The sequence below is a fragment of the Gastrolobium bilobum genome, unplaced genomic scaffold (assembly GCF_033153095.1).
Source record: "Gastrolobium bilobum isolate Gb01-03AN ecotype WA unplaced genomic scaffold, APGP_CSIRO_Gbil_v1 utg2184, whole genome shotgun sequence".
NCBI lineage: Eukaryota > Viridiplantae > Streptophyta > Magnoliopsida > Fabales > Fabaceae > Gastrolobium > Gastrolobium bilobum.
Genome location: NW_026899222.1, coordinates 141,985 through 163,209, shown reverse-complemented (window position 1 = coordinate 163,209; position 21,225 = coordinate 141,985). Strand labels below are relative to the sequence as shown.

Below are 21,225 nucleotides of genomic sequence, written 5' to 3'. Positions count from 1 at the left end.
TCGTGAAGGCCTGAGTTTTTATGTCTAGAATTGATTGTTAAAATCAGGCTTGGACTTGTATAAAAGCTCGTTTAATAAAAATGTCTCAGGCTCCAATTTAAAAGCTCGGCCTTAGAGCCTCTCAGGCTGGCCTAATATATTAATTTTTATTTTTATTTTATATTTTTTATACTACTTGTGATAGCCCTCTCTCTCTTCAATCCATTTCATCCCATTTTATTAATTAAACAGACTTTTTGAATGATTTTGCTTTATATTATGCTGTTTGGATATACATTAAATTTATGAATATTTTTGAAATTACTAGTGCTGTTGACTGTATATTTTATTTAGATAAATTTTTGTTGTCTTATTTTGTTTTAAACAGGCTAAATCAGGCTTTTATTTTTTGTAAATAAGACAGGTCACAGGCTGAAATTATATTCATAACAGGCAACAGGTTTGGTCAGGCTGACACATTTAAACACAGGCTTAGCTTTTTAAGACAAAGCTTGACTCGGCTCGGCCCGGCCCGTTAACACCCCGTAATTGTTTTCTTATTTGATTTTAACAACATGAATAAGGATAAAGTCGTCTTGGACACCAAAATAAAAAATAAAAGGATAAAGTGTCATATCCTTGTGTTTTCCTTTTTTTTTGGGTGTTTGGTAAAGTATAAATTTTTTCTGTGCACGAGAATAATGATTTTCAAGAATATGATGGAAAAATTACTTTCATGGGAATATTATCAAAACGTGAAATTCCAAAAATATCACCATTTTGGTGGTATTCTTGGATAGCATTTTGAAAGAAAATTGTACACAAACAAAATTTCGACAAAATCAGATTTTCAAAAAAAAAATTCAAAAATCTTATAGCAAATATAAGTAAATAGGATTATTACCATCACTTTTCCACAAATCTAAAAAAATATTCCCCGTGCCAAACACCCGTCTTGGTTATAAGGATCTGTTTGATTGATATATTATAGAAAACGGCAGCAAGATGTTACACTTCTTAAAAAAAAACTTCAATTTGAAATGATCTCAGATCAGCCATTATTGGCCTTTAATTTAAGTTTAGTCAATATAGCAAACAAGCTACTTCGTTGTACATAATCAATTTTGCTCAATTGGAAGGGTTATGTTTACAAATTTTTTATTTAAAAACTACATTATGTATTCTCGAAAGTAACTAGATTATATTATGTATTTCTGAAAGTACATAGTATAATTTGCAAAAATTTGTAAAAAAAAATTTGTAAACGGATCATTCTCTCTGTTCAATATATAAATTAATGTCTAATTAGTGTTATTAACTCCCTATTGATGTTCGATTGGGATATTAAGTTAATGATTTATTAATTTAATCAGTTAGTCATTGGTCAAATTAAATTAATATAAAAGTGTGGAATGAATATAATCACAAAAATATCATAACCAAAAAATAACATTGATGTATTACAGAATAAAAAATAAAAAAATAACATTGATTTAGTGGTAACATTAATGCACCTAATTTATACTTGATGGAATTAGAGTACTCACACCATATTACTTATTCGACGGAAATAATCAAACACAATCTGGGTCATATGTATATAAAACTAAATAATAATTTTATGGGACAAAATTGGTAATCACTGAGGTTACCAGTTACCACCATCTTTATTTCAAAATTACAACTATGTATATAATAAGTTGGTCAATGGAACGATGCGGTCATAAAACGTGGCTATTTTTGGAAATACACGGAAATTGATGACATGATATACTAATTTTCTTTTTAATTTTTAGGAGAGGGCATGGAAGGGTTTAGCCATAGAGACACCGGACACGGATTGGGGGGAGGAGCATTTGCATTATTAGAAGCCAGGTTCAAGCATACCTTGGAGGGAATACAAAGGAACCAAAAATGCAAAGAAAATAAAATTAATGGGGTCACGTGAAATGAGTGAGCATATCAACTTGCATTATTCTCTTTCTTTTTTCTGCTTGTCTTTTCCTTTCAAATCTTCTTTCTTTGATAATTGACTTATTGTCTGTCTTTATATATATGTTGTGTACATATAATAGTCCATTTTTTCTTGAATTATGCATAAATCAAAATTCATCTAGACCAAATTGAAATAGATCATTACTTTGATCTTATACACTATTGAATGTTTTCTTTTACTAAGTTCCTCTTACAAAATTAAAATAGATCAATTAAGACACCGAAATTTATGACAACATTAGAAAACACAATGTGTTGTTTAACAATGCTTACATTTTAAAATTTTAGCCTGGTTAATATTTTTGGACAACTTTTGAACACAAAACATAAGAACTCTTTAATTTTCTAAATTTATAAACATTAGATGAATACAATAAAAGGACACTGTTTTTATTCTTTGATTCTTGAAAAAGAAGAAGAGAAAACTAGAACATTAAGCATTAATTATGTAAAACATGTTTTGTAAGCTATTATGTTGCTTAAAGCAGGTTTTGATGCATAATAAATGATAAGACCTAATATTATAAGATTTTATAATACAAGATTTGATTGTATAAGATCTGATTAAATTTTAATATTATCCAGCATTTGACATTATATTTTATAAGATAACGTATTGTATAAGATAATATCATCCAGTGTTTGGTAATGCACTGTATAATACTAGATAGAATAAAAATAAATATTTTTGACAAAATATCATTTAATAAATAATTTATATAGTTTTTCCTAATATGTCATATGATATTAATTTTTATATAAATCTATGGATTAGTTTGTTCAAAAAATATTAATTTTTATAAAAATAAAAACTTCCAATATTTTAAAAATTAATATATTGAAATATTATTTTTTATTTTAATATATTAATATTAAAATAATATATTAATTCTTGAGAATTCCACTTGTCAACAATGCTAATACATTAATCCCTTATCAAGTATAATCTCATCTTCTTAGACATGATTAAGTTATACATCATTTTTATGTATTAAGTGATTCTTCAATATAATCTTGTACTATACGATGTTCACACCAAATAATTAAAAATGTCATAACATATAATACAAGTTTATATTATCAGAGCTTATACATCACATCAAAATATTAACATTTTTACAATCAATTATAGATTCAATAAGCATTTTTACAATTTTAAAAAAATATAATCCTAAAATATTCCAATCTCTTAATTGGGAAATCTTAAATGTTTTGAATCCAAAATGGAGGTCATTAATACCTATTTAAAAACTTACATGTCTGTTTTGTTTTTTGTTTTTTTGACTATTTTTTTACAAGTCATGATATGGTAGGTTTAATTCGTACAAATAATTAATAAGGATATTACAGTGTTAGAACGTAAAAAACAGCTATGGTTCACACGCTAGTAACACTGCTGTTTTTTTTAATAAAAAATAAGGAAAAAATGTTTCTGCAATTAATGTACATAAGTTATTTGTATTTATTCTCAAAATGACGTCATTTTGAGATTGAAATCTTAAAAAATTATAAATACAAAGACTATTATAGTCCTAAAATAAATTAAAATTATAAAAATATCATGATTTCTGTTTCAAAACGACGTCGTATTAGGCTTATTACAGATAACTTACAAACGAACCCTAAAAATAAAATAGAAAGTTGGTTCACACCACCAATCAGTAAAGTTATTGAAAATGCTTACAAAAAAAAAAAAAAAATTCCTATTGAAAATTGCAAATAGAAAAAAAGAATATTTTGGCCGGCTTTGAATAACACTCACGCATGGCTCAATCGGGTGCGTCGTTCTCCCTCAGCCGACATAATTGAAATGAATGAATAAGAATACGATCTTTCTTTTTTTGGAAAAAGGAAAATTTATTAATTAGTAGAAATTGTCGTAATATCTGTCCAAAAATCGAAATATATTGCTTCACAGGTTAGGAAAATTTATTTATTACGATTTAATATACAGACAAGATCATCTGAGCATTTTACCATTCTGTGTGTGCCCACTGCCCACTGAAAAAAGTAAGCAGAAAAAAAATAAAAATAAAAAAATAAAGAGAGAGATAAGATATCATGAAAGAGACCTCACCAAATGAAAAGTACACCAACCAACGCATTGCAAGTTTACCCCCTAGAAACTGCGAGGGCCTTCTCGCCATTACACAAACGGATTTGGTTTTCGTGTCCAAGGCAAATTTGAACATAAATTATGATATTCTAATTTTAACCGTTACGTTTATTTTTTTTAAAAGAATCAAACTAAAGTATTAACTCGTTTACTAAAAAGTAAAGGTGTTCATCAACCGGTTCAAATCGATACAAATCGTTGACCGAATCGAAAAATCGATCATCGAATAAATTGAAAATCGAAAAAAAAAACCTCAAATTTTAATCGGATTGGATCGATTTTTGAATGGGTTGATAAAAACCGATCCAATCCAAACTGATCCAATATATTGATTCCCCTCTACCTACTTGGGTCTTTTCTCAATCATAGTCCAAAAAATTTTAAACCTAAGACCAATTAACCAATTAACTAAACCAAAGAAAAAAATCTATTCACATCTCATCAACAAAATTTTATCTTTGTAGAGCTTCATATCTCATTACTAAAAAAAAATTATATTATAGTTTACGAATGTTTCTGTATTTCAAAAGAAAAAAATTACAAAGCCAATATATACAAAAGATGTTATTTGCACAATAATCATGAAATAAATTTCAGGATTTTTAAAAAACCGAAAACAATCAAATCCAAAACGAAAAAAAATTGGATTGGATTGGATCGGATTTGAAAACCGAATGGATGATTATACGATCAAACCGAAGGGATTAGATCGGATAATTTTTGTTTCCAAAACTGATTCAATCCAGACCGCGAACACTCCTACTAAAAAGGAAAAATAAATAACAAATAATTATAAAAAAGATACATTTAAAAATGATTTTTTGGTTTTTGAAAAAAAATAAAACACCCGGTTTAATAAAATTTGTTTTATAATTCTTTTTAGAAAACTATATAACTGTTTTATTATTTTTAAAATCAAATTTAAAGAATTTATCAATTTTTTTTTAACTTAAAAAAAACACTTATTTTCGTAATTATTTTACAAAATATTTAAAAAAAAGCAGAACTGAGTGACACAGACCGTACATATTTGAAGAGAGGAACAAAATAATAAAGAAGGGGATAAAGAAAGCAAGACAAAGAGGTCAGTCGAAGAAGGATGCCAGAAAGGTAAGGTAAGGAATCGAGAAAGAAAGGAAAAAAAAAAATTAAAAAAAAAAAAGAAAAAAAAGAAAAGAAATGGCATTTGAGACAGACAGAGCCAGAGAAATTCACATAGAAGAAAGAAGCTAACACGCTTCACAACCATTTTATTATTAATATATTTCTGTGTCCAGCTGAAGGAGGAGAAGGAGAAGAAGAAGAAGAAGAGAACTCTCTCTCTCTCTCTCTATTTCTGTCTCTCTCTCTCTCTCCCACCTTCATTATTCTTTCATCTGTGTCCTCATCTTATCCCCAATATCCATGCTCTGTGAAAAACCCATTAATACTGCACACTCTGAGATGTCTCTTTGAGGTACAAGATTGCATCTTTTCTTTTTGGGTAAATCTGGGTTCCTCTTTTTTCCATTCATTTCCCGAACACCCTTTTGATTAGATTGGTTCGGCAGCCATGAGGAGGGGCAGAGGAGGAGCGGCGGCGGCGGAGAAGAAGGAGCTGAACGGATCCGTGCCGAGGACGATATTAAAAGAGCCTCGGTACCGTGGAGTGAGGAAGAGACCATGGGGGAGGTTCGCGGCGGAGATCAGAGATCCGTTGAAGAAAGCGAGGGTGTGGCTTGGAACCTTTGATTCCGCCGAGGAAGCTGCTCGAGCTTACGACGCCGCCGCTCGCACCCTCCGTGGACCCAAGGCCAAAACCAATTTTCCACTTTCCCCTTTCTGTTACCACAACCACCGCCCCACCACCGATCCTTTCTTCTACACCGCCACCAACGGTGGTTTCCAAGAACACCAGGTTAATAACCCTCAGAGACCCACCTCCAGTGGTATGAGCAGCACCGTTGAATCTTTCAGTGGCCCCCGCCCTCCCTCCTCAGCCGCCGTGAAGCCGTTGTTGACGATCAACCGCAGATATCCCCGAACTCCCCCTGTCGTTCCCGAAGACTGCCACAGCGACTGCGATTCCTCCTCGTCGGTGGTCGACGACGGTGACGGTGACGGTTACAACATCGCTTCGTCGTCGTTTCGTCCGCCGTTCACTTTCGATCTAAATGCACCGCCGTTGGATGATGCTGACCTGGCACTCTGCCTTTGATTGTTCGTCAAAGAAATAATTTTTAAAATTTTTAATCTTTCTTTTCCTCCACTTCAATTTTTGTTAATTTTTGCGGTAAAAAAAAAAATTGAAAAATGAACATGAATGATCAGATATAAGATTATGGTAATACGATCTTAATTCTGTGAGAGTGTGATGGACCATGGTGTTTTCTTTTTCCTTTTTTTATTTTAATTTTCTCGGAATATGAAAACAAAAAAAGGGAAAGTAATTATGATCTGTTTGTTGTGGGTATCCAATGTGGGTTTTGCATTGCTCCCTCTCTGTATGTATGTATGTATAATACTAGTCAAGGAATTCAGTGTTACTACTCTAACGAAGTTAGATTTAGTTGTTCTCCATGTGCCAGTTCTCTTTTACTTTTAGAAAATTGGTTTCTATTTCTGATTTGGCTCTCTTTTTTTGCACCGTATTGAGTTTAATTGATTCTGTGTGTAAATGGCTAGATCTAGATGATAAGGGAGAGACATAGCTTTTCGGATATCATATGGTTTTATTTTAGTTTTGATTTTTTTTTTTATTACCTTTATGGCCAAGTCTAACCGCGAGAGCTTTTCAAAGTAACTTTGTTTGGTAAATGATGTAGACGGTGATCATTTCTTCCAATCTTTTCTTATTTTGGGAGCAATTGTTAACAGTAAAAGAACTATCATTTTGCCTCCTATAGCACTCAAACTGTTTGGTTGGGTGGGTTATTTAGATCTTTGGTGTGAATGATTAGGTGTAGAGAAATGGTTTCCTTTTTCTTTTGTGATGTCTTTCTTCCTTCGAATTATGATTTGAAATGTCTGTAAATTCTATTGTGAAAGAAAGGTATCAATCCATCTCAATTCCATGATTCATGGCTTTGTCAAGCTGAGAGGGAATTAACTTTTTAACAGACGAACCTAACTTCAGTGAAATGCGATGTTAGCAAGTTTGAATGATGAAAACCTTACTTGCTTTCTCTTCTGCTTAGACTTGTGGCTTGTCTTTGATTGCTGATCCGAAAATCTTAAAAAGAGAGGAAGGTGCTGTGTTGAGAGATGGTTTTTGTCTTGTAAGAAATTTTGGTTTCCTTGAATTTTCCTGCCCCACTCACTGTAATGAACGTGGCTCTTCTAGAAACCGCAGGGATGGTACGTTTGTTCAAGTTTTTGTTTTCATTCAATAGCAAAATAATAAAATGAAATGGAAGAGATTTCTGAAAAGTCAAAAGCGGCAACTAACGCCAACTTAACCAAACGCGCACTCTGCGTTTGAAGTGACCCCTTACATTGGCCTGCAATCTTGATTAAGGCCTGTATCCACTTTACATGTTGCAGCCAAACCATTTCTGCATTCCCACCTTGGTGCCACTTATTGCCTTGTCTAGCAATCACACGCAAAATTTCCCTTTTGTGAGGATCGATCAACACCATAGGAATGCGATCATTAGTTGCCATACAACTTGTTGGAGAAAATTTGTGAAGCATGACTTATTGATGCTTTTCCTTGGATTGTTAAATTGTTCGCCAGTTGCTGTTTCTATCAGCCGAGAATAATTCTGTAATATTCCAGCCACAAAAGAAACAATAACCGTGTGATGTCTATCATATTCCTTTTTTTTTTTTTTTTTTTTTAATGCTCTGTGATTGTATGCCCACTACTATTTGTATATGAAGCTCTCTTAGATGATTGCAATATTGATTTCTTTATGACTAGGCTTTTTATGCAACCATTATTAGATGGTACAATGCTGGTAGATGTCAACCGCTCCATCGTTGATTCATTCTTTGTATTCAGATTTCCAATAATGGATTTGGTGATGGGAATACATGTTCTGAAATACCATGGATTGTGATTAGAGGGTAGAGTAGGTATCTTAATTTCTTAACTGGATGTGTTCAGACTTGGACTGCCTCTTAATTGCGGGTATTTTATTCTCAAAGGCGGAACAACTTTGTGTCTCGTTTCCTCGACTCTTGTCTTACCCCTCAAATTAGGGGTGAGGGCAAGTGGGAATTAAGTGTGAACTATGAAGGAAGGAGTTGATGCTGGCCAAGAGATTTGTGGTCAACAAACATGTTCCATCCGACAGAGGCAACTTAGTGGGCCGATAAGCCTGTCCCACAAAGAAATTTGAAGCCTAAGTGAATCGAATATAGAATTGATGAAGGGGTTTGAACCCAACGGGTCAACCCATTAATCCGTCAAAATGAGATAGGTTGGGTTGTGTATTTCAATCCGCCAACTCACCATAACCTTTTAGGCATATAAACGGGTTAGAGAATAGAGACGGGACAAGCAAGTCAACTTGCAGGGGTTATTTATTTAAAAAATTATTAAATGTTAGATGACGATTTAGTTGGTTTATGTAAATGACTATTATGTAAGATAAAATCATTTCTTTTAGGGTGTAATGCTATTATTTCATTGGGAATTTTTTTTTTTTGACTTCTGATTTTGCAGAAAAAGAAATTAACATAAAAAAGAAAGGAGACTTGAGCTTGTTTTTGAATTTAAATGCTAGTATCTATACAAATCAAACTAGATGCTCATGAAATTCTAAATATAATATGAATTATGTGTTTATTTGCAAATATTCACAAGCTTGATATTATTACACTAGATTATTAAATAATCTTAAGTTATGGTTTCTGTAGTTAAGTTAAATGAAATTATTGGCTTAGATCATTCTTTTGTCTTTTACTTATTTGTTTGATGCATGTTTTAAACTTGAGAAATATTTAGATGTTAGAGATTAGAAATGAGAGATTAGAATTAATATTATTTTTTTCAACATTTTTATTTTTTAGTCCAGTTGAACTGTCAATCCACCTTAAAGTTGGGTGAATTGATATTTCTAATTCACTCAGCAATAACACGTCAACTTACTCCGTCCCATTTTTGGCGGGGTAAATACGGAGTGAGATGGATTGGATTAACCCGTTTTATTAACTCAAATATACTATTACTTTGGGAATATTATGATTATTATTAATTTTTTTAAGATGCATAATCTAGCTATGATCAACAAGAATGTGATACTCATTCGAGACGCTGAAAATATTAAGGAGTTGAGACTTGCGACAATATCTACTTGATCTGGATATGCGAATTTTGTTTTACACCATACTTTAAATTCAAAGCATTTCCTTAGATCTTTACGCGGCTAAACTAATTTTTATCGAAAAAAGGGGATAAATCATGTGATTCTTCTTTTACTTGTTCTTATTCCACAAGGAGTTTGGTACAAGGTATTTTGTAAGATTATCAAGAAACTGAATTTTTTTTAATTTTTAATTTTCAAATATTATCGTAAGTTGAATATTTTTATCCTATTTTTTAAAATCGAGATTTTCGGATAAATTTTTTTTTCTCCTCTACCAAACGTCATCTCTAATTAAAATCTGGCCGACAAACAAAATTATTTTGAATCATATTCCCGACGAGATACAAAATTAAAGTACAATTATTTCGTTCCAAATAAATTGTATAGAATAATAATTTTTTGGTCTATATTTAAGGTTTTTCTGGTCTTGTTTAGTAAATTTATCAAACTAATAAAGAATATCTTCAAAATTGTTTCGGAACAAACGTGGTTAGGGAGTAGTTCTATTGTGTGGGAGCACTGACTAGCGAAGAGGAGAGGCTTAGGGAGAAGCAACTGGAACTTCAATTACAAGAGCAGAGGGACTCACTTTCTGCTATTAATCAAGCTTTGCTCTCTGATCCTTCCGTTCCGGAGGCTTTAAAATTCTATTAATACTAATGATAATAAAATATGTCACACAGTTGGATCAAATTGTAGACTCCGTCTTTTGGATGGGTGCTGGTAAAATGATGTTGGATATTTCAGCTGTAGATTTCGTTCCTTACTCCTCTATCTGACAATATGCTGGTATATGTGATCATATTTCAAGAAAACTTATTCTACTTGAACATTATATATGTATTCGTTTGTTTGTGAAATAGTTTGGTATTGATATTGCTTATTTCAAGAGGTTCATCTTAACATTATCGTTAATCAAAATATTGGTTCAGATTATTCAATAGAATTAAGTGCTGTCTCGTCACTGCGTCTTCTTCCTCCACCCTTCTTTCTATCTGTTTTTTGTTTTTTTTGTTTACTGTATTCAGATTATTTAGTAAACTTACACAGCATGTGCCTTCTTCTATAAGCTGGCTGTACCTGTATACATGATTTCATTGCCTTCAATAAAAACAAAGTTTAGGCGTTTGGATATCATTTGAATCTTGACAAAAGACATGCATTTTTATCCAATTGTGACTGCTGCCATTTTCCTTTGTCGAGTTAGAAAGTTATTCTTGTCAGTCCCCCCTCTCACAAAAAATACAAAAAACAGAGTAAAGCTAGGCATTATCCATATACTAAGAATCCAAAGGGCAAACGGGAAACTGAATTTTTAGTGCTAAAAGAAAAAAGAAGACAAAAAACGAACTCAGCCTAACTAGGTCATTATCCAGTTGGCAAAATCTTATTTTGATAACTATTTTACAAAGAACTTTAAGTGAAGAAAGAAAAAGAGAACCGATTATCATAACAAATAATGCACTTTTATATGGATGTAGAACAGTGTTACTGGCAATGATTATGTCTCTATGCTGCAATATATAACAAAGGAATTGAGGCGTGAAACATTGTTTTTGTCACATTTTCCGTAAGTTGGCAAAATCTATCTAGTGCAACAGAGATGTTTTATCTCTATTCAAGAAATTAAAAAAGGGGGACATGGATTGTTTATACTTGTTGCATGTTTGTTAATTGTTACTTTGCCCAACATTGTTCCTATTTTCTAAAGGAAGAATGAATGATTTGTTTTTTACTTCAACTATGTTCATTTTGCAAGAAAACAAGAAAAATGTAGGTGCTTGTCATATGAATCCTTGTGGTTGGCAAAGATTCATTCGGCTCACATGATGGAACATAAGGCCAATTTAGTTATGGGAATATATGCTTTGCACAAACAACGGGAGGTATATGCACAATCTAAAGTCTAAACCATTCAGCAAGTTACAATTAGATCAGTGTGTTATCTAATGACTTTTATGTATAAGTGAGAAGTATTTAAGCTTATAAAAATATCATTAATGTTTCATTATATGACTTTTCATCTAATTCATGTTTAAGAAAACCCTTCATAAACTATTAATCAAACTCAATCCCAAAAGCAATGGAATTCAGAAATAGCCACAAGCGTTATGAAGTACTGACTCCATAAATTGTATAATAAAGATACAATACAACCCCTTCCCAGATATGCACCCATAGTTAAAGGACAAACCCCAGTGCATAAGGGCTTTGCAACTTTGCTAGGATATAGGTGAGGGTTGATTATATGCAATCTTATCTTTGCATTTTTACAAAGACTGTTCTCCGGTCACAAAGGAAGAACATTATCGTTGTTCCAAGGCTCGCCCTCATATGCAACAGTGTTTATAATTTATAAATTGTGTGTCCCAAAAATAAATGCAATGGCCACAAACTAATGCAAGTCACATGATACAACCTCTTGATGATGACTAAGCAAATGAGGGGAGGGTTGTTATGGAAAGTGTTTAGAAAGTGAAAAGGAGCATTGGGATATAAGGAGAGGGAAAAGCTGGTAGAGGGCATCTTTTGGGACAATTTGGGATTTGGGCTCCACGAAGAGATCAGAGGCTCTCCATTCTCCAACTCCTCTGAACCTCTCCTCACTTTCTTCAACAATCTGTGAACATTAGAATCTCTAGTGTATGTTCATCCTTTTACAATGTAATTTCAATACTGTTTCTGGAGTTGGAATATAATTTCGTTTCTGTTTCTTTCAATCTTTATCTGGTTGTAACATCACATAACACAGGTCCAAAATTCTTATGAAATATCACATTTGTCATATTATATATACCTTAAAAACATCCTTTTTATCTATAAAGGAAAAAAACAACTCAGGCTATTCAACCTCATTCTTGCAAGTACAAAATGTTAATGGATCACAAAGTTCAAGGAACTAAAGGCATTACGAAGCACACTTGCTCAACTGTATGATATGCAAAGAAACAATATGTCAATTATGTTTTTAAAAGAAATTTCTAACCATAATCTCAAATTAACAAGCAAGATTAAAAAATTGGATTTTACGGTTCCACAGTTGTCACCTGTTGCCACTCCCCATCCAGTGCTTCCTTCCATAATGTAACATTGTTGTTCCCATCAGCCACAGCCAATATGTTTCCAGTCAATGACCATGAAACCCTCCAAACAGGGGTCTTGAAATCATTCAAAATCTTTCCTTCCCATTGATCTCCCTCCTTGGCCACAGTCCATATAATCACTTTACCATCCTGTGAAGCACTAGCAATAGTAGACTTAGGAAGCCCCAAATTGGGAGCCCAAGCAACATCTCGAACCCAATCTGTATGCATCTGAAGAGCAGGGAAGCAGTCCATCTTCCAGAGCCCATTGTTGAGCTTCCATACCTTCACAGTATTATCACAACCACCTGAGCACAGCTTGTGTACCGGATCAAGCAAGCCAGCACCAACAAGAGCACCAGGTGCCATTGAGGGAGCCCATGACACAGAAGTGACACCAACAGGGTGAGCTTGGTCAATCCTTGAAGTGTCCCAGCCACCATCTGCTCTTGCAGTGAAAACCGAGATATTCCCATCCGATGAACCACAAGCCAAGCAAAGACCCAACTCGTGAGGCGCCCAAGCCACTGAATTGACGGATGACTTGTGGTCATCAAATACATGAGCTTGAGTCCATTCATTTTGATTACCCTCCTTCCAAATAATAACACGCCCATCGTATGAACACGAGGCAAGTAGAGAACCAAATTTGGGGTGAGCCCATGCTACCTGCCAAACTGGTCCTTGATGACCAGTCAGAGTTGCTAGATGCTGAGAGGCTGTGTTGCTCACCCCAATTATCTTAATGGTGTGGTCGGACGACGCTGTAGCCAGCCTCTTGCCATAATAATCCATTGCAACATCATGAACTGTGTCTTGATGACCCGTTTCAACCTTTTGAGAAGGCATATTTCTGCAATCAACCCATACACCATTATACAGTTAGCTTCAAGTAAACATTTTGCAAACTTAACTGAGCTAAACCTTCTGTTCATTTTTCTTCCCAATGCTGTAAAATTCATCTTAAATCAGATAGCAAGATAAAACCATAATCCAAAGATTCAGAACAACCTAATAATACATATATGTTCCAACTACAACTGAAAAGAAAGTGTCTTATCTTACTGGAAGTTAGCTTTTACTCAACCAAGCAACAATTCAAGGTTCAGTAACAATTCAAAAATAACACATGAACCAAAATAATAATACCCAAAAACCCTATGTTCAACTCTCAGCTCCAAAATGGAGAGCACCAAAGATTTAACAAAAAAAAAAAAAAAAACAAGGGTTATTTGACATCATTGTGAGCAAATCCCACAATTAAGAAAGAAAAATTGGTGGTGAGAATACCCATTGATATCGGAGATTACAAAATGGGCAGAAGAAACGTATTAAGCGATTCGCAAAATCAAAAACACCGATAAGGAGAACAGGGAAAGCGGGGGAAGATGGAAAAACGAAAGCGTGAAGATCTATATAGAAATTGAACAGATCCAGAGAGAGAGAGAGAGAGAGAGAGAGAAAGTACCTATGATGCGGTGGCGCCGGAGGTGTCGTGTACGGTGTGAAGTGGAGTTGGCGGTGAGTGTAAGAGAAGATAAGAAAGCTTGGATCTGAAAGAAATGAAGAGAAAAAGTGGATCCAGGTCAGGGATGGAAAGGCTTGGTTACTGCTTCACGAAATACAGATTAAGATTAAAAACAAAGCACCACGTTCAACATCACATAACCCCTTGCAGTTTCGTTTTCCTTTTTATTTTTTTTGTTTTTTGGGCTCCCTTCTTTCCCGCATGTTGTGCTTTTGGTATTTCTTAAAATTAATCTCTATCGAGCCACTATGAATTTAGTTTAACGATGAAATTAAGTGCATCTATTCGATTGAGATTTCAAAGAATTTTTATGAATTATTTTTAGATAAAAAAATTCCTTGGTATTCAATTTAGATTTTAATGGATTGAATAAAAGTCATGTGGTATTCGATTAGGATTTTAAAAGATTATTTTAGAATCCGTCCAAATCCATTGGTATTCAATCAAGATTTTAAACAATGGAAAAATAATATTGTGGTATTCAAAATCTAACGAATTTAATGAATTTTCTATTGGTGTTGATTTCGTGAGACTTTTTTAGTAAGAAATATAAATAGGATGCTTCTCTCACAAGTCACAATCTCACTCTAACCCCTAGGATTTCGATTTCTCTATTGCAGTATTTTCTTCTTCCTTCGGCAGGTTGACCCGCTTGAAATCGTGTTCCGCCATGGGAGCTTCGTCAAAACTCAAAAATAGCATATTTTTGAGTGATTTTCATTACAAAACAACCCAAAAATAACAAACCAACGAGATTTTAATATAATCTATCTCAAATACATCACTTTTTTAGCCATATTTGAGAAATTTTGGAAGTTTAAAAAATGATTTTTCACACTATGGGTCGCGGTTTTTCTCGGCACAAAAATATGTTATTTTTGTATTAAAAACAACATAAAATAGTAGGAAAATAACAGGGAACTAAAATCTTCAAACCAATTTTTGTTTTACATCAAATAGACAATATCAATTTAAAGAAAAATTAAAACTTTCATAATATGAACCCTATATTTCGTAACAATACATTCATGAACGAAATTCCTTCACTGTAGGAAACGATTTCAAATAATATTTGTATCAATAGATAACAAAAATCCTTAAAAATCCTTACTAATAGAAAAATTATATGATTTTTTAAAATCTTATAAATTCATATTGTCCTTTCAAATCTTATAAATTCTATTAAAATTCTTTAAAATCCAATCTTATGAAATCTTGATTGTAAAAAATATCTTTTAAAAAAGTATTTAAAGTCCCTCCAATTCTAAATAGCCTTTACAAATCTATAAGATTTTTTATCTCGAAAAAGTCTTTTAGAATCCTAATCCAATACACCCCCTTTAGTTTAACGATGAACGATTTCTAGATTGTATTAGCTTACGAGTTTAATTTTTATTTGTATAAAAAAAATAATCTTTATTTAAGATATTATAAGAGTTTATATTAGTAATGTTGATTTTATGACATTACTATTTGAATGGCTTAAAATATTCATTATTTCAATTAGGGTTAATGAAGTTTTAGGTATAAATTATGTTTAAACTATGATTTTCTAATGTATTAAAAATTATGTGATATGAACTCATCCCACACGTGTTTATAGGCCCAATAAGTGAGAGGTCTAAAAGGCACAAAGACTATAGTTTAAAGAGGAAGAAAATGCGACCATCCCGCATAACTTGGTCATCTTGCAACTACGTGACGCACGGAACCAGATGCTCACAATGATGCCACCCTCATAACTTGAGGACATGCACCTTTTTACCGTTACACCTACAAAGGCTTAGCCTAACTATAGGCATCCCACTCACAGAGTAATTTGTGAAGATTGTTATTGTCTACCAATAGAAATGAATGTCGCCACACCACGACAACATATACATGACATTTATCTACTATGAATACATAAGCATTAAGCTCAAGTGTGATTATTTTCCCATCAATACTTGAATCCCTTGAATTTCCATTGATTTAGCGTCGGAGTGCTTTGCAGGTACCTCTCCTTAATATCTCCAAACTACCTCAAAGCACCAGTCCTAGCTTCAAACATCTCGCAAAGCATCTTGCTAGCTAGTCAGACATCCCACAGCAACCTATCCGCCAAATCCTAACTCACTCAAAGCAAGCTCATCCTATATGATCAAGTCCAATAGTTATTGAACTAATCAGCATATAAACAAATGATTGTTTTTACATATACATATTATCTAAATAATCTATAATTTTTAACAGGGCATACTTCGAGTTTCTTACTTATTTGATAAACAATTTTATAATGCACAAGTTATTCGTCTGTCTATTAAAAAATATATTTCCCTTTGGCTATGTTAATTTTTTTTTTATTCTTTGTTTGTTTCCTTTAAAATGATTTTTTTTATTTGAAATAAGAAGGTAAACATTGATAAATTTTGAATGCTAGAATAATAAAATTTACAGGAAAAGTTCATTAACCCTCATACGGTTTACTCTTTTATGACTTATGTGGTTGAGATTACATGATAAAAGGTAATGCACATCAAATAAATTTATCTATCACGTTATTTTAACTCTCTTCTAAACTCGTCCTATTGGCTTAGAATATTTTTACAGTAACATTCCCCATGTAAACAGGAAACAACATCTCTGTATGGTTTTGATTCTTCGTATTTAATGTGAACGCGTTAAATATGAGAAATCATAACCATACAAAGGTAAAAATAAATATAAAGTATCAAATAACAAACTAACAAATCCCTAAATTTAAATGTGATATAGATGTACAGAGTGTTTGGTAAAAGGATAAAATTTAGAATACCAGGAAAGTTAGGTTGGGAATTCGAGTTACCCACATTTAGCATAAGAATTCTGAAATTTTTTCCTGAAAAATAAGATTTTCGAGATTCCAATTTATGAAGCAGAATTCTATGTAAAAATACCGTAAGGTAAGTGGTATTTTAGGATTCGCATCCAGTGAAAATATTTGCAAAAAATTTCAGACAAAATTAGCCCTAGCTTTGTGAGGTGACAAAGTTCTGAGGGTATGTAACCACTTAATGCATTGGTTTGCCATCGTCGTCGAATACGGCTTCGAACATTGCGAGGTTAGCAGCCATGAATGCAACCTTGAAGCAGAGGGAGTGTTCGAAGAGCAGCTGAGTTAACTCGGCGTATTCACTGATGAACAACTCCGCCACAGGTGGTGGCTTTTCAACCTGGTTTATATGCGATTTCAGCGCCGAAACCATGCAATCCGTGAATCGTTGATCCAAATTCTCGGTGGGGTTCGAAGCCTGCCCAAAACGGGCGAGGATCTCTATCCCAACCTCTAATTTCCCTTCGAAAATCGTCGATGTAGCCTCAGTTAACGACTGCTTGGAACAGCTCGAAGCAGCGGAATGAGAAGATGAACTTCGCGAATATTTGGTAAGTCTTCCATTCTTCTGTAAGCAGAACGTGAATGCAGCTTACCATCGGAGAGAGACTCGGACGCGATAAACCAGCAGAGAGAGAGACAGTGTTGGTGGTGAAAGAAAGGAGAAGAAGAAAAAAGGGTTTACAGTGGAAAAAAATGGGAAGAAGAAGAAAACAAGTAGAAAGGTTAAAACATGGAAGATAAAGGTAGGGAGGGATTAAGCTAATACATTAACTCATTATTTGGTCTAATCCCATCTTCACAGGCCTGATAACATTATAAGCTTATAATCAAAATGATGCATTAAGCTAGTATGATGTATCGTCGTACCAAATAATTGAAAATGTTATGTAAATGGTGTATTGGATTGAGATTTCAAAAGATTTTAATGGATTATTTTCGGACAAAAAAAATCTATTGATATTAAATTATGATTTTAATGGATTGAAAAAAGACATTTAAATAAGATTTTAAAACATTATTTTAGAGTCCTTTCAAATCCTTTGGTATTCAATCAACATTTAAAACAAAAGAAAAATAATTGTGTTATTCAAAAATCTGACGATTTTAATAAATTTTCTACTGGTATGGATTTCGTGAGATTTTTCAGTGATAAATATAAGAGAAAAATATTTATCCTTTTAAATGACACAACTTATATCCTTTCACTATCACAAAGAGGTGAGACCCACACCTTTATTTTTTTTGTCAACTATCTTTCCTCCTTTATCTATCTCTTTCTCTCTCTTAAAATGAAACAACCTTACATCCTTTAAAATGATATACACTTTACTCTAAATATAAATATGACGTCTCTTTCACAATCTCAACCTAGCCCTTAGGATTTGTTTAGATTTCTCTATTGTAGTGTCTCACAATATACTCTAGTCTTTTCTCAAAGCCAAGGTATATATTCTTATTTTACTCTCATATATTTTCTTAAATTTTGATATTCCTCCAATATGATTAATTATGTGCTTCATTGTGTTTTGAAGGGTGATAACTTATTAAATAACAAAAGAAATTGGACTGATGGGCTGGGACTTAGGGGTGTAAATGGGTCAGGCTAGCCCAGCCCAGCCTACGGCCCGACCTACATTGAGCCGGGCCCAGGCCCGGCCTTTCAAAAAAGTAGAGTAGGCTTAGGCTTATAAAAAAGTTTTTTTAACAAATAGGCCATAGGCCAATTTTGTCAAGCCCGGCCTACAACCTCGTAGGCTGGCCTATTTAATTTATTAAAATAAAATAATAAAATAATATTTATTTTATGTTGCAAAGACACAAAGTACCAAATACCAATATCTCTTACTTCTTGTGCTATTTTATTTTATGAAAGGAAAACTTGTCTAATGTCTCCAAATTTTACATGTTGTTGCAGCTTAATACCATGGAGTAATGGGTACCTTGCTGGATTATGATGTTACTGATGAAGATCTTTCAATAATACTCTTCTTTCCCTTGTCTTGATGGTGGTTTAAAGATTTTTAGATAAATGACATTCTCTTGTAGACTTTATTTCAGCATCCGGTAATTGTATTTTTCTTATTTTCTCCATTTCTTTGACTTTATTCCTCTATGATATACATTCTAGAGCTGGGGTATTATGTTGGCTCTTTCTTGTTTGTCATTTTTTTCTTATGAGAAGTATTAGTGCATGCATGAATGGAACTTTCTTTGCTCTATACAATTATTTTTTTTGCTTAGTATCTACAGTGGGAGGCCTACAAGGCCTGTAGGCCATGTCAGGCTTTCTTATTTTTAAAAATGAGCCGAACTTAGCCTACAAATAAAGTCTTTAATAGGCCAGATAGGCTGAATTTTTTTTGACGTAAGCTTGGGCCAAAAAGGCCAAAGCCCAGCCCAGCCCATTACACCCCTAGGCCGGGTCCTTTACATATCTAGATAACAAAAATATTTAGTTATAATATATCAAAAGAAAAATATTTAGTTATAAATAAGAATGAGTCCAAACCGGCCCAACCCAATAAATGAAAAGAGCCTATTAGATTAGATTGCTCAATTCCCACCTTGATATTACGATTTAGAATAAGCACTACGCTCGCTAGTGCTCTCACCTATATCTTTTAGGATTTTCGGAAAATTGAATTTTTTTAAAATTTTTAATTTTTGAATATAATCGTAAACTGAATGAAAAAATTATATTTATCAAAATCGAGATTCCCAGATAAAAACAATTTCTCCTTTACCAAACGCCCTATGGGTAACCACGACGCTACTCGAATAAGGATTGCGGCCATTCCAACGATCTTCTTCTCAGGTTCATGCCTCCTTCTTTTTTCTCTTTTCCATCTCCCTCTATATCTTCCCCCCCCCCCCCTCACTTTTGAAACCCTAGGCTTGTGTGTGATTGTACACGTTCACCAGTGACGGTAGGGGTGTGCAAAAAAACTGGTTCACTTGCCCTTCTGCCGACCTGACCTATAAATACTTATTTTTTTTGAACTGAGTTTAAATACAGACTCGCTTTTATTTGGGTCAGTTTTAGACCTGACTTGTTTTAATAATGACCATTGACCTAAAACTTGATCCACACCCATTATGTGAAAAAAAATAATCACAATTATGGTTATCTCTTTTCTCTTCTCTCTGTCACATTCTTGCACTCCACCAAAGAGGATCTCTCATATGCTTCTCGACTTTTCTTGTGCTCAATCCCGAGTTTCTTGATTAATTTAAACCCATATGGTATGATATGCCTGAATACTTGCTTGTTGCCATGTCTTGCTATAATGGTCTTTGTTATTGGCTATGGATTTAACTCTCTGATCCTTCCAACATCGCCTCCTTCATTTCATAACCAGCAGTAGATTTCCTTTCTCTCTATTCCTTCGTTTTTTTATTTTATGTTAATGTCTTTTACATAGTATCTTTTCTGGTAAAATTTAGGTGCATGGTAACTGAGAATTTCATTAATGTCTCGCATAATAATCTTGAAGGCTCGCTGCCGATTGAGCTCAGCAAATTAGCAACTACTTCTTTGTCCAATTTTTATTTGAGTCATTATGTGTGGAGTTACAATTATTACTATAATGATATATCCCTGTTTATCAATCTAATTCCTTTACATTTTCTATTTTCTTTGTATTTGATAACTAAAATTATATATGTACAATCATATTAGCCAAGAGTTGCCTTAAATTAATTGATCTTTCCCTAATAATAATTGTATAATTTGAGTTTGGATTTATGAATTTTTTATCAGTAAACATTATGTAATTTTATAATATATCATTGTTAAAATTAGTTATTTGTCATCTTAAGATGGGAAGAGCGTTCTCTCATCCTTTACTTTTCATTAATTTTGCTTCACATGTGCATGGAACTTAAAATTACATTCATTTATTTATTCAACAAATATCAAATTTATATATTTTAAAACAAATAATTAAATTACATGAGTTTAAAAAATAAATTAATAACACTAAAAAATTCAAATTCAAAACATGTTTTGAAACCAAGTCAAAAGCGGGTCAGGTCGGATTTGACCCGCTTCAAAAACTAAGTCAGACCCACTTCAGAAATCAAAGTCACGTCAGATCTAACCTATGAAAACTAAATTAAGTCGAGTCGACACAAAGACCCGACCTGACCCACGCACACAGAAGTGAGTTACGGTAACGCACGATAAAACAACCTTTCAGTTTGTGGATTTGGCAGATCCTGATTATCGTGAATCATTGCTTGTTCTACTTAGGTTCTTACACCAGTAATGGTCTTTCCTGTTTTAGTGATGCTCAATTCTTGATTTTATCTGCTGATGAAACGGTTATTGGCTTTTGTCTAGGCTGATTCAATTCTCGTATTTGTGAATCTAAATTTTT

The 21,225-nt window shown here is 33.1% G+C and overlaps 2 protein-coding genes across 3 annotated transcripts; one reads left to right on the top strand and one right to left on the bottom strand.

The window, feature by feature from the left end:
* The first annotated feature begins 5,168 nt into the window (after positions 1-5,168).
* LOC133288486 (ethylene-responsive transcription factor 3) lies at positions 5,169-6,624 on the top strand. Of its 2 annotated transcripts, none has more exons than XM_061486249.1 (2): positions 5,169-5,546; positions 5,641-6,624. In XM_061486249.1, the coding sequence occupies exon 2, from the start codon at positions 5,643-5,645 to the stop codon at positions 6,285-6,287; it is 645 nt and encodes a 214-aa protein (XP_061342233.1). In that variant the 5' UTR covers positions 5,169-5,546; positions 5,641-5,642; the 3' UTR covers positions 6,288-6,624. The 2 variants fall into 2 exon arrangements, with proteins under 2 accessions (XP_061342233.1, XP_061342232.1); XM_061486248.1 differs by having other exon boundaries at positions 5,628-6,624.
* A 5,544-nt stretch (positions 6,625-12,168) lies between these two features.
* On the bottom strand, positions 12,169-14,174 carry LOC133288493 (protein transport protein SEC13 homolog B). The gene is made up of 2 exons (XM_061486264.1): positions 13,933-14,174; positions 12,169-13,317 (listed from the first exon to the last, which is right to left on the bottom strand). The coding sequence occupies exon 2, from the start codon at positions 13,311-13,313 to the stop codon at positions 12,408-12,410; it is 906 nt and encodes a 301-aa protein (XP_061342248.1). The 5' UTR covers positions 13,314-13,317; positions 13,933-14,174; the 3' UTR covers positions 12,169-12,407.
* Positions 14,175-21,225: the final 7,051 nt, after the last annotated feature.